The following is a 15,081-nucleotide window of genomic DNA, read 5'->3' as shown; positions in this document are numbered from 1 at the left end:
GCGGGCTAAGCAAATGTGCCAACTGGGATTTCAACAAATCAAACAATTACACGCATTACATTAGTTACACAGTAACATGATCTCGGGTGCAGCTGGCACCGTGCAATGCAAACACATCGAACATGCATGCAATAAGCGGTTTCGAGAAGAGATATTCATTTTCAACAGCGCTTTTCCTGTTCAGGGTCGGGGGCGAGCTAAAGCCTTTCCCAGTTGACTCGTCAATCACAGGGAGAAGAGTGGTGATGATTTAATAATTTAAATCATTGAAATCAGCGGAATTGAGCGATAGTTTTTTTTTTCAAGGCTTTTTACAGCAAATAGAAAGGAGAGCCGCAATTGCAGATGCACTTTTGGTTTCTTGAACACTAGGAGTACATTAAAGCACACTCACGCAGCAGCTGCTGTTAGCCACAGCCCACGCACAAACGCTCACACTCACACACTATCCCCACCATGCCTGCAATACATATATATGACGGAAAATATTTTCGGTTCATTCTATGCTTGCATCGTTTTGCTGTGTTCAAATATGTTCACAAGGTGTTTGGAAGTTTGTTTTGACACAACGAAATGTGTGAAAAGTGGGTGGATGCATAAAACTATATTAAAATTAAAGTTGATTTTGATTTACTCTCATTTAAAAGCACAACACGTGTCACAATGACCACTTTTTTTTTTTTTTTTGCTAATCACGATAGCACAACATATACTTGTTTTCCATCTTTTTGTTGTCTGGGGGAAACAATGCAGAACGAAAGTGGAAATGTCGGGGTGGTGTGGAGGGGTAGGCGGCGGCGAGCCAAATGATTCAGCCCGGGAGTTAAATATGATATAACCGTATTCTCGTCCGCACACACGTACACTCGTGTCGGAAGCGCTTACATAAGCATGCCGGAACAAACACGCACACACACAAACGGGTACACACACGCACACACACACACGCACACACAGTTGCATCACAAGCTTATAAAGTGCTGCCTTTCAGTAGTGAGGCAGACAGGCAAGAGGGAGGTTTAGTGTGTGTGTGGGGCGGGGGGGGGGGGGGGCGTCAGGTCTGTAGGTTCATGCTAACCAACACACATGCGCGCACCTTCCCCACTTTCACTCCCATGGAGGCCTTTGCAATTCTTTGCCGGCACACTAATAAACGTTGATAAAGAAGTTACGCATGAAAGAAAGAAGAAAACCATACACACACCAAAACACACCTCCCCCCAGCTTTATGCTAATTCCGAGTCCCTGGGGAAGCACAGGGTCCACTGCCTCTTTCCCTCCATCCTCATCCCTCTATTCTTTTACCCTCCCCAGTCCAAGACATATTCTTCCATGCGTGTGTGCCCCAAAAAAGCTACTATTCCGTTCCTCACGCATACCCCCCCCCCCACGCCCCCACCCCGCAACCCACCCCAGCCCCAACGCTCTCCCTTCCGAGTAAGGGGCGTCAGAAGCTTGCAGAAGCTGTTGCCATGGAGACAGGTCCTATCTGCACTCTGTCCCCCTGGCATCCCCCGCTCCAGGAAGGAGAAAGAACAAGAAGATGCTGAAGAAAGACAGAGAGAGAAAGAGAGAGAGAGAGAGAGGGAGTTAAGATAAACATGCAAAGAGACTGAAGACGAGGACGAAGAGGAGGGCTACATTTGTCCACCATCAATCATTGTTGCATGTTCCTGATACAGACCATTACCAATGTCTACTAATTTCTTGTTTCAAGGTGGATTTAGAAAACAAATGTGATTCTTGACACTGCTGGAGTTCTCGTTTTCCCAGTAGCTTCCGAATGAGGGGGGGGGGGGGGAAGCTTGGCGCTAAGCTAACTTGCTCCCTCCTTTCGTGGTTTGCATCCTTGCCTGTGCGGCGTAAAAACAAAGTAGACCCCCGACAAGAATCGTTATCGCTAAAAGCAGATGAGGAGCAGCTAAAGCGTGCGACACGCCGAGCAAAAAGAGAACACCGGAGAAGATGGAGAAACCGATGCTAATTGTCAAGTTCATGTGAAACGTTGCGGAAGATCCGAATAAGCACATGGGTATACAATACACTTCGAAGGATTTTTTTTTTTTTTTTTTTTTTTGACGCTTGATTTTGATGATACAGCAAATATTTCACTGAAGTACATGATAAATTCACCCAAAGCCTCGAGGGACACGTAAAGAAGAAAAAAAAACGTCTGGGAATATTTACGCAATTGTAAACGGTATTTTAATGGCCTGCTTCCGTAGAGCTTCGCTGGCAGAGTATTTAGAGGCTACTCGTAAGTATACTTCATATCGAGATTGGCCAATCCAAAGAGTGTTTCACTTCATCTAATGATTGCTGTTAGCCTCTTGAAAATTGGACAGCGAGCTCCACGGTGGTCCACTTGATTTGTGTACACAAGCAAGACATGATCTTTAAAACGCCAAACAGCTCAATTAATTTGCACCGGACCCAACATCCGAGGCTATATTTCTCTCTCGTGAACACTTGCTAATGGAGGGGAGGGGGGCGATTAAATGATTCATCTTAAATGATTACTCCATGATTATATTACGTGATGAAATAGATTTGCGGTGAAAGAAGGGAAGTCACACTGAGCTGGGGGTGAGGGGGAGGGGGGGGGTTGATGATGACTTGTGTGAAAGCGGAACGTGACAGGTAGCGAGTCTGAATTGTTTCCATTTCCTATATGTCACGTGGGGAATTTTTGTTTTGGGCGGCCCGGTGGACGAACGGTTAGCACGTCCACCTCACAGTACAGAGGTCGTGGGTTCGATCCCGGCTCCGGCCTTCCTGTGTGGAGTTTGCATGGCAGGCTCATTGAAATGGACGGAAAATTCATTCCAAAAATCTGAACAAATTGGGCCAGTGTCGTGGAATGGATTGTTTTCCAACAAACGTCTAAATAAAAATTTAACAAGGGAGATGATCGTCTGCATAGGTTCTGTTGTTTTTAGGTACTGACTAACTCAATTGAGGCCCAGAATAAGGAATGTGAATGCAATTTAGGCAGTTCGCAGTCCTCTTACATGGAGGTCGTCCCCACTATGGCTGATTTCAGGGTCAGGGGGAGGTGATTCATTTTCTTTGCTGCGCAGGAAGCAAGTTTTGATCATCCGGCCCCAGGCAAACAAGCGCAGACGCGCGACATAAAATGCGCAACCTTTGATGTCTGCCATAAACGGCGCGAGTTGCGCTTCGAGCAGCGGCGGGTGGGCCGCACAAGTGTTTCTATGGCGTCTTCCAAACATTTTACGCGCCCTTGCAAAGATGCCACGATGGCTTGGTCTGGATTCTCACGCTCTAGTCCCAAGTGGCACACTTTGGCAGCATAATCCATCAATATGTGTCACTTGAATATGGGCAGTCAAAACAAACAAACAACAAAAAAAATAACATCCGGGCGTTCATTTGGATGGTTCATTTGGGTTTAAATCCAGCCGCGAGAAGCTAACGATGCTAGTAACGGCACAATATGGAGCCAAAAGCATTTTCCGTCTCACATCCAGGGCCGTGTGACTGGACGAATCAATAGTGCTCAACACATTATTGACCTGTGCCTGATACCTTTCACTGGGATAAAAACAGGGACATAAACATGAGATGGAAGGAGGAGGTAGAAATAAATGCGTGCGTGTTTGTGAGTCTCTGCCCGGAGAGCCTACTGATGTACATTCTGCTTCACTGATATGTTCCTCATCACCGTCTCCTTGACCCGATGTCCTGATTGCACAGACAGACAGACAGAGAAAGAGTGACAGATCGGAAGTAGATGGGGGGGGGGGGGGGGGGGTGATGGAGAAGAAGAGAGGCAAAAAGAGTCGACTGCGGTGATCCAGCTAATTTACCAGCCCAGTCAAAACACGCGGCCATTGCGGTCAACAGGATGCAGGGGGGGAGGGGGGAACGCGACGGCGGACAGACAGAAAGCCCAGCTGCGCCTCAAAACTGGCACGGGGCTTGGGTGCTGAAAGCAGACGGGCGCGCACGCATGCACACACACACACATGACGGTGCTAATACGCCACAGACACAACATCCACTCAGCCACTTAGCCGCCGAGCCCCTTTCTGAACTCCCACCGCTAACCAAAATAGTGCTTCAACTAGCGGGGTTCGCACAGAACAGATGATTGTAAGGAACATGTTGGACTTGGCTTCCCCTTTAACAATGGGGTTTTTGTTTTTGTTTTGTTTTTTGGTTGTGCGGAGACGGCACCTTCGGAGTCAACTGAGGAGTTTCGAACGCTGTTGCTCACCAAAATGGGAGCACTCACAGTCTCCCAGGTGGACATAAACATGGAATCTTTCAACGGTATTCAAGCTGATTCCATGACTCAAGAAGGACAGCGCCTTATCGACAAAGTCAATAAAAAAAAAATTAAAAATCACAAAAAAACAAAAACAGCATTGCTAACCAAAGCAGAAGCCTCGCATCAAGTCAACACGCTTTCAATTGAGTATATTCCGAGTGCGAACGCCGCCTAAGATCTTTTAAACCCAACCGAATGAAGACTCGAGGACTCACTCGAAGTCACGTGGAATCAAAGTGATTAGATGCATTGTCGGAGCGGACCTCCAGCAGGACCAAAGCGTCTTCTGTTTACCAGGTCTACCCCCATACAAACTGTAATTGCCACACAAAGGGGGGGGGGAAAAAAAAAAAAGACAACAACTCGCATCAATAAACTACTGTTGAAGATAGTGAAAATAAAGAGCTCCCCTAAGTCTTTCATCTCATCATGTTGATAACGCCTCATAAACGCCAAGCAGGCCCTAAAAGCGGGGCCCGACCCTCGTAAAGATAAGACCAACAAACAAAAGTCTTTCCTTTTCTTGCTGAGCCGTTCACCAGCAGAGAGGATCTGTGCTGGAGGGCGCGGGGGGGGGGGGGGTGGTGGGTGGGTGCTTGAGAGCCCTGAGGGGCTCCGGAGCCAAAATTAAACCAGGCCTGTCTTCTTGGCTTTGTCAGTGTTAGATACAGACAGTGAGCGACCGTGTCGGACAGTCACACACGCACACGGGGTTGGAAGACCCTCCGCCCCGCCTCTTGTACAGGCTGCTTGCCAAAGATGCTCCGAGTCATTAAATTACACATGCGCACACACAAACACACAGTAAACATACATCAAACGCACACAACACTCACACATTATCGGACATGTACACACATTCACACACAGAATCATACGATTTCATACATGCAATCACAGAGGCGCACGCACCTAAAAAAAATCTCATACACACCACAATATCACAGGCGTAAACAATCACGATACCACATGCAGTATCACACAATATCACATACACACACACACAAAATCACACACTCAAAATCATTTTCTCTGTCACTTACACACACACACACACACACACACACACACACACACACACACACACACACACACACACACACACACACAATATCGAAATATCACAGTCACACACACAATATCACACATACACTCCTTCACACAATCACACTTACTTCACATGCAATCACACAAACACCGAAAACAGAACAAAACATAGACAATATAACATAGACAATCACACAATACTGCACATGTACTATACACACAATATACACAATCACACTACTTCGTACACGCACACACACACTTCGAAATACAAACCTACAATGTTACCGGAACAAACAATCACAATATCCCGCACAAACAAAATCGCACACACACACACACACACACACACACACACACACAAATACAGATCCCTGGTTTAGCATCAACCCAGTGCCAGGATTACGGGATTAAAACTCTATTCCATTATCTCCCCACACTGTATCGTATGCACGCACACACACGCAGGCACACAGACACACACAGGGTCTTGACCAGCGAGTATCCATCATAACGCAGGATTTTGACACAGCAGACGATACAGTTGGGGTTGGCTTCTTCACGCTTCCAAGTAACAAGACGTCGTCTCGGGGCACTTTGAGCCGACCACGCTTTGCTTCTGGGATTCTTCTGAGTGGCTTTTGCGGTTCTGGCGCAGCGTCACCGCTTAGCGCACATAGCAAATGATGTTGAGTCAGCGATTCTGGACTCATTCTACCATGTCTGCGTTGTGTAAAGGTTTACGATTGAGGTTCTCAAGTGATTAGTACACGCTCAACCCTAAAAAGCGTCTCTCAGGGCAGAAATTTAATTTACGGGAAAAAGATGCCTTCTAAATGGCTGAAAACTTTGGAGTTCAACAAAAAGATGGAATCTGAATCTACGGTAGCTCTTGCTCCTCTGGGTATTTGCATGACAACGTCACACATGTTAGACTTGCCAACGGTTTGAAGTTGTGAAAATGAAGGCATCATACGTCTCCAAGTGTCAAATCATGAAATGTCACCTTTGTTTTGGAAAGGCATTGTAGCGAACGTGAGTGTAGGTGAGAAAAGACTAGCCGGACTGGGAGCGCGTCACTTACGTAGTCATGGAAGGCCTTGGCCTCACTGGAGTGCTCGCAGGTCTCTCGTCGGTCTGGAGCGGCGCAATACAAGTCCCAGAATACGCTGAAAACGTAAGGACAGGGGGAAAGTTCAACTCCACGTAAAGTGAATACAAACACGTCTTCTAAATTTGATTCCACGGAGATCGGCTGGCAACCGGTTCAGGGTGTCCCCCGCCTAGTGCCCGAAGACAGCCGGCATAGAGTGTTATTAAACAACGCTGAGGAATTTGAATGACAAAAAATATACAGTATATATATGAAATGAAACTTCGAAATCAGCGGGGTTCGGGTTTTGTGACTTCAGTCAATAACTGGGTTTTTATTTGTTACCATTACTTTATCTTTTGCCTGTTTATTTTGCTCTTTCGCAGACTTTCTTGCTATTTTTCTTCCTTCTAAATCAGACCAGACCAAAAAAAAAAAAAAAAAAAGGGAGTGGATTTTTTTGGGGGGGGGGGGGGGGTAAATTTGAGACCACGGACATTAAAACTCGTCGCCCTGAAAATCTCTTTTCCTTCGACCTGGGTTCAAATGGATCAGTCTTTGCTAATCGATTGGGAGTGAGTGGGCGAGGAACTGGGTGAAAGACGGATGCAGTTAAACACGTGTCCAATCAGACGACAATTTCCCACCCCCGACATGTCCCGCTAATTGCAGACGGCGATCCCCGAACTGTGTGAACTTCTAGATGTTTTGATCCCAAAAAGTCAACTAATTATCCGACTTAACCTTACCCTATCATGAGGTCAGAGTACGCCAGGGGCGCCCTGCCGGCATGCATAACAATGCTTAAGGATGATCATAAACGGCTTTGGGCACAGGAGCTCAAAAGGAAGAGAGACCAAAAACAATAGCTAAGAGGCAAGAACGGGCGCTCGCATCAGTTTTTAACTGTGATTACTCAAAATGATCACCAAACTTAAAATGTACCCCCAACCCCACCACATTTGAGGCCTAATTCCGATTGAGCCAAATTCCCCAGTCGGAGTTCGTTGAACTATGAACACCGGAATATGCCCCAAAGTGACCACTTGAAACCAAGATTGTCGGCTAGTAGTTTGCGACTGAGTCTCATTTGGGTGAATTCCCTCGCACGAGTTTGACCAAATTTGAACCCTGAAATGAGCGCAAAATGTCTGCTCAAAGCAAAATGGCCGACTTCCTATTCGATTTCATTCTGGTGTCTTTGAAGCTTTTTCATCTATTGTGATAGCGATGTCGGAAAGGTCTTTAAAACATTTCAGAGTGTCGATTGGTCCGCAAGCACGTCCGCCAAAACCGCAAACTGCTCCGCTAAACCCAAAAGTGCATTTAAGACGACAGCTGCCAACCCACTGCCTGTTGGGAAGTCGGTTAAGTGAGTTGAGTCGTCTACGAGGAGGCCGCACAGAGCTACGAGGAGGCCACAGAGCTACGAGGAAGTGTGAGTTGCTACGCATTGCAGAGCGGAAAGAAGGAGCAGCAACAGCAAAGTCAACATTTCTCTCGTGTGAAGCTTTCCTACATTTGAAAGTAAAGAACAGAGCGAAACATGGTGGCAGCGCGTGTGTAGAAATTGGCGACGTGAAGAGGGGGTTGGACGAAACGCTAGCTCGTTAGCACGGAAGCTAACCGCGGACGTTAGCACGGAAGCTAATTGCGAAAAGTCGCTACGCAGCTGGAACCCACCACCAGAGACCAACCAGCCGAACGCCAGCGAGCGTGAGGGAGCCGGCAACCCCACTTGCCACGTTAGAAACACCCAGCAGCAAGCCCACTGGACACGTCACAAACTAGCATACAACTGGCTAGCAACGAGACCCGACAAAATGCCACCCAAACAGAAGCAAGACACAAAGCAGGATGAGGATTTCCTGACCCTCACTCAAGTAAACGAATTACTCCAGCAACAAAAAGAGCTTTTTACGGCGCTCTTGCAACAACAACAGGAAAACTTCAAAGGATTTGTCAAGATGATAATAGACTCAACAAACTCACGACTTGACACTTTTACCAGGGAAGTCCAAGAAATAAAAACCAGCATCAACTTTACCCAAAAAGAGGTAGACGACATTAAAAAAAATCTAATCTGTCAAACTGGCCATTCCAAAGACATGCAAACAGAATTCTACAAAATATGTGACGGCATGCTTGTATTAACAGACAAGATGGACTACTTGGAAGGACAGTCAAGAAGAAACAACTTGGTAATTGATGGAATTGAGGAAAAACCGGGAGAAACGTGGACTGAAACAGAGGAAAAAGTTCAAAAAATCCTCAAGGAGAAGCTGCTGATACAGGGGCAAATTGAGGTGGAGAGAGCTCACCGCACAGGAAGACAAGAACCTGGAAGACCTCGTCCGAGGCCAGTTGTGGTGAAATTTCTCAAATACAAGGACAGATCAAGGATCCTACAAAAAGCAAAATACTTAAAAGGCTCCAACATCTACATCAACGAAGACTTTACAGATGCCGTACGACAAAAAAGAAAAGAGCTCCTCCCAAAATTAAAAGCTGCACGTGACAGAGGGGAAACTGCCTACTTAAGACATGACAAACTTATCGTCCACCCCCGCACCAGTACTCCAACACAACAGGCTCGAGTTCAACACCATCAAGCAGCATACTGAGAATTATTCACCACCCGAAGATAAAAACTCTGACCCTACTGAAGCAGGAAATTCACATACCAAAAACATGGACTTCGAACCCTTTGATGACCCTTCCAACCCTTTGATGACTTCCAACCCTACTGACCACAAGACATTTGACCCTGAGAACAACTTGGACCCGGACAATAACTTTTTCAAGACCGACCGACCGCGAGGGAGCCAGCGACGACCGACCGTGAGGGGGCCAGTGATGACCGCGAGGAAGCCAGCGACGACTGCAGGGAAGCCAGCGACCGCGAGGAAGCCGGGAGACAACCAGCCAGCGACCACCGCGAGGGAGCCAGAGACGACCGAGAGGAAACCAGCGACGACAGCAGGGGAGCCAGTGACCGCGAGGGAGCCGGGAGACAGCGAGCCTGAGGGAGCCGGGAGACAACCAGCCAGCGCGCGTGAGAGAGCCAGGAGGCAGCCAGCCAGCGAGCGTGAGGGAGTCGGCGACGACCGCAAGGGAGCCAGCGACCACGAGGGACCCAGGAGACGTCCAGCCAGCAACCGCGAGGGAGCCAGTGATGACGGCGAGAGAGCGAGCGACGACAGCGAGAGAACCAACGACGACCGCGAGGGAGCCAGCGACGACCGCGTGGGAGCGGGAAATTCACATCCCAAAAACATGGACTTCCAACCCTTTGAAGATATTGACTATAAGCCATTCGATCCCGAGAACAATTTGGACCCAGACAACAACTTCTTCCAGAACAAACAAAGGGTAACAAACTCTGACTATTACCTGGATGAACAATTCAACACTAATATAAAATTGGAAAATGCACTTTCAGTAATACACTTAAACAGTAGAAGTCTCTATAAAAACTTCACAAAAATCAAAGAATACCTGACTAAATTCAATAAATTCAAAATAATTGCCATATCAGAAACTTGGCTTGATGAAGATAAAACAACTGAAATGGAAATAGAAGGTTATGAAATGTTTGCAACTAATAGGGAAAACAAAAAAGGAGGGGGGGTTGCAATATATGTAGACAAAGCACTTAAATGCAGTAAAATCGAGAGATTGACAAACACAATAGAAAACCTAATGGAATGTCTAACCATTGAAATACATAATAAAAAGGCATCAAATATCATCATAAGTTGCATCTATAGGACACCAGGATCATGTATTGACACATTCAATAAAAAACTAACAGATATGCTCAGTTACAACAACGATAAGAAAACACGAATAATATGTGGTGACTTTAACATTGACTTATTAAACCCAAATGGACACAAAAAAACAACCGACTTCATAAATACTATGTACAGCAACAGCTTTTTCCCAGTAATCCTGAAACCTAGCAGAATAACAGTTGACACGGCCACATTAATAGATAACATATTTATAAATAAGATTGACCATAAAATGGAAAGTGGACTTCTCATTAATGACATAAGTGACCACCTACCTGTTTTTGCAGTTTTTCATAATTATTTTGATAGAAAAGCTAAGTCAACAACTCGCATAACAGAAATAAGACTAAGAACCCAACGCTCCACCGACGCCTTTAAGCAAGACCTAGAAAAACAAAACTGGACCGAGGTCTATTCAAACGAAGACCCAAATACAGCGTTTGAAGTATTTCAGTCTACCATAATCTCCTTATATGATAAACATTTTCCATTAACTAAAGTCTCCAAAAAGTATAAAGACCCAAGTAAGCCATGGATAACGAAAGGCATAGAAAACGCATGTAAAAAGAAAAACAATTTATATAAATTGTTTTTAAAATTGAGAACTGAAGAAGCAGAAAAAAAATATAAGACCTATAAAAATAAACTAGTAAATATTATAAGAACCAGTAAAAGAGATCATTATCATGCACTATTAGAGCAGAATAAAAGTAACACACAAGAAATATGGAAGATACTTAACCAAGTAATCAGAAATAGTCCTAAAAAAATGGATTATCCAGAGTATTTTATCAAAGGCAAAAATACTATTTTGGAAAAAACTGCAGAAATAGCAACTGAATTTAATGAGTATTTTGTCAACATCGGCAGTAACCTAGCAAAACAAATTCCTGATCCAACAAACGTGTTTGAAATAGATAGATATGTAGAAAAAAACTCCTCCACGATGTTCCTTACTGCTGTAAAACAAGAAGAAGTATCAAATATTATAAAAACTTTTAAAAATAAAAAGTCAACTGATTGCTTTAATATTGACATGACAATAATAAAGCAGATTATAGAATATGTAGTGCGACCTTTCACGCACATATGCAACCTGTCATTCAAAGCTGGTATCTTTCCATCAAAAATGAAAATTGCTAAAGTTATTCCAATCTATAAAAGTGGAGAAAGACATCGGTTTACAAATTATAGACCAATATCACTACTACCACAATTTTCAAAAATATTAGAAAAACTATTTTCTCGCAGACTTGATAGCTTTATACAAAAGCATGCGCTGTTAAGTGAGAATCAATATGGCTTCAGGGAAAAGCGGACCACCTCAATGGCAGTTATGGAGTTTGTGGAAGCAATAGCCACTAATATAGACAACAAAGAATTTACTGTTGGGGTTTTCCTAGATCTAAAAAAAGCTTTTGACACAATAGATCACAGTATATTATTGAAAAAACTAGAAAGATATGGCATTAGAGGTGTAGCTTATAAATGGATAAAAAGTTATTTAGAAAACAGATATCAGTACGTGCAACTCAACAATAAAAAAACTAATCAACTAAAAATCACTCACGGAGTTCCTCAGGGGTCAGTGCTTGGTCCAAAACTATTCATCTTATATATAAATGATATCTGCAAGGTCTCAAAACAATTTAAATGTGTCCTATTTGCTGATGATACAACTTTCTACTGTTCTGGAATAAATCTGAAACAGCTCCTGACAACCGTAGAAAACGAATTAAACAAATTAAAAAACTGGTTCGACAGAAATAAATTGTCACTTAACCTGAAAAAATCGAAGTTAATTGTTTTTGGCACAAGACCAATCAAACACCAAGCTAAAATTATGGTAAACTCAATTGAGATAGAAAGAGCGTATGAAACCAAGTTTCTCGGATTAGTAATAGACTCAAAACTATGTTGGAAGCCACATATCGATAACGTAAAAAGAAAAATAGCCAAAACCGTAGGGATCCTCTACAAAACCAAGGAAGTGCTAAATAAGAGATCTTTGTACACATTGTACACTTCATTATTATTACCATATATGACCTACTGTGTGGAAATATGGGGAAATGCCTGCAAAACAAACACACTCCCTATTCTCAACCTACAAAAAAAAGCAATTCGAATTATTAATAGATCAAAATATACGGAACCCACAAATCCACTATTTATCAAATTAAATACGATGAAATTTTATGACCTGGTTGACTTTAAAATCGCCCAATTAATGTACAAAGCACACAATAACCTGCTCTGCCAAAACATTCAGAAGTTTTTCGAAATTCGAGAAAGCAGCTATGATTTAAGAGGTACCAACTTATTCAAAAAACTCAAAACAAGAACAAACATCAAGCAAAGAAGTGTATCTATCAAAGGTGTTAATCTGTGGAATAATCTCGAAACGGACCTGAAAATGAGTAAATCGCTTGCTGAGTTAAAAAACAAATTCAAAAAAATAGTACAAACAACCTACATCAATCAGAGTTAAAATGATAAATTCAAAACATTAAATATAATGATAAATCAGAACTAAGTTGATAAATAGAGAAAGGTATATAAATATCCATTATGAATTTAAGAGAAAATTGACACAAGAGTGTCAGGGTGTGGAAGTATATAATCCCGATACAAACCAAAAGTTGTAAAAATATCACGGTTAAGGGTAAAGTATGAGCCTTAATGGAGACTTCTTTCTTCTTACTTTTCTGATTGATATAAAAATGATTTATTAGATACAATCACATAACGGGGTAGGACTAGATAAGTTTTTTACTTCTTCCTACTCCCTTGAACATAATAACTGTGTTGAATGAAGATTGATTTCTTTCTTTTTACTTTTTTTATCTACCTTATTTTCTGTCAAATTATTACTGTATATATGTTTTATGTTCAATAAACAAACAAACAAACAAACAAACGACGTGTTTCTTGACATTTTACGCATGCTCGATGGGAGGCTTGACCATGACATGCTATTTCTCCCCCTGCCACCCTGACCCACATTAACCCGGGTTGTAACCTCTCTGAATTATCATTCTGTCCATCCTCTTAGTAGCTATTAAAAACACGTCCTTGGGTTTTCATATTGCTGATGGTGCTGGCGTTCGTACTTATGACTCAGCAGAATCATCCCCCCAGATGTTAAAAGTTACACTGCTGTACGTTTTTTTTCTCCCCCCCAAAATACAATTTTAAGGCTACGCGCAGTCTGTGATTTTACATGAAATATTTGCCCGATTGTCATACGTGCATTGCTAATTTAGCACGGAACCATCCGTGACTGACACAACCAATTAACACTAAATCCAGTTTCTCTTGATAAACGTATCGCTGTCTCCGATTTTTTTTTCTTCAGTTTTATTCGTATTTTAATTTAGATCATTATAAGTTTTGGAGAATAGCAAATTTCTGTGTGTTATTACTGACAAAAAAACCAACACATTGATATTTTAGATGTATACTTTATCTGAACAAATGAGCAAATCATTCTTTTCCGGACATAAAAGAATGTTTGAAAAGTTTTTCGGGATTCCTAAAGCAACGACCGGGCACAAAGGCCGTTAAACCTAAGTGCGCGTTACACGGTCAATAAAAGGAATTTTAGCATTCACTGCCAATGGCATTGACTCAACAGTCTGAGCTAATATATGCGCGTGTAAAACAGCTTCACTTTTAATTGAGCAAGCTAATTTATTGGGGGCCTCGGGGTCCGGTTCACGCTCTTATTACTCCGGGGCTACGTCCAAATCCCGGCGGTGTCGTCGCGCAAGTCGCCGTAGGTGAGCGCGGATTAGGCTTGACTACAATCCACGGATCGGAAAAATCTGCTTAAGGTGAAGAGTTTAATGTCGTCTACTGTGGTGAACGTAAGCGGGCGCTGGACTGTTTGTTCTATCCCCTTAGGATGCGAGTCCATATGCTGTTCAGAACACGTCGCGGCGGCGGGACATCTGATGAGGGCGCTTTCGACGACACATCTTCTGTCGCGCCGGATTGAAACGAGCAAAATGGCTGATTTTCTGTGTTGTAAATGCAGAACCCCCTGCGGTCAAAACCTTAGCCAGGGGGCATAAATGACAGTGACAAGGGGGTTAAGGGCGCAAAGGGGAGAAACTGGGGATAAACTGGCATAAAAGAAGACTGGAATGCAACGGGATAATCTGCTAAGAATCCTTCTGCTGTGTGAACAAAAGGAGAAAAGTGTGTGTGTGTGTGTGTGTGTGTGGTGGTGGTGGGGGGCACAAAAGGGTAAGGAGGGGGAGACCATCCATTTTCCCAACCATCTGGATCCATTGTTTCAGGAAGCGGGAGGTGAAAGAAAGATGCAACGCTGGAGGAGGGGAGAGCACGGAGAGCGAAGGTGGGTGGGCGGGGGTCGGGGTCGCACCCTCAGTGAGTCTGGTCAAGCCCGAGACTCTGGCACACCCCCCGTGAACATTTTTCTGATTTGTATTTATTTTTTTATTCTATCCCAAGAGGAAGCGCTGCAATAAAGTGCGACAGCTTCGTGGAACTCGTGACACTCACCACCACCACGAATGGAGAAATCCAGGAGGCTCCCCTAACGTGATGTTCTTCTCCCATCGTATCTAAGAAAGGAAGAAGAAAGACTCAGTCACTACCACGAGGGCGACTTGGCATACTGTCGTTCAGGGGCTAAGAACCAGAAGGTACGGGAGAGCCGTGTCTCCATTGAAAATGTTGCCATTCTGTTCAGCTCTTGGGATTTTTTTTTTTTTTTGGTTGACAACGTAAGGCTTCCAAAATGTCATAAGGAGAACATTTTGAAACACTTTTGAAGAAGGACGTGAAAAAGGATAGGAAAAAAATGCCTGTTTCTATCTGTC

General features: G+C 43.7%; 1 protein-coding gene across 2 annotated transcripts in view; it reads right to left on the bottom strand.

Annotated features, from left to right (window-relative positions):
• LOC147196602 (single-stranded DNA-binding protein 3) overlaps positions 1 to 15,081 on the bottom strand; it is a 35,655-nt gene that overhangs the window by 13,937 nt on the left and 6,637 nt on the right. For both annotated transcript variants that reach the window (XM_086127244.1, XM_086127243.1), the window contains exons 3-4: positions 14,762 to 14,823; positions 6,426 to 6,510 (exon numbers count right to left, since the gene is read on the bottom strand). In XM_086127244.1, the coding sequence (XP_085983370.1) occupies positions 6,426 to 6,510; positions 14,762 to 14,823 (147 nt within the window). The remainder of the gene's footprint in view (positions 1 to 6,425; positions 6,511 to 14,761; positions 14,824 to 15,081) is intronic.

This window comes from Hippocampus guttulatus, chromosome 13 (assembly GCF_054856545.1).
Source record: "Hippocampus guttulatus isolate MCC_2025c chromosome 13, RoL_Hgut_1.0, whole genome shotgun sequence".
In the NCBI taxonomy this organism is placed as follows: Eukaryota; Metazoa; Chordata; class Actinopteri; order Syngnathiformes; family Syngnathidae; genus Hippocampus; species Hippocampus guttulatus.
Note: the sequence above shows the minus strand (reverse complement) of the source record. Positions and strands in the feature narration are given on the sequence as shown.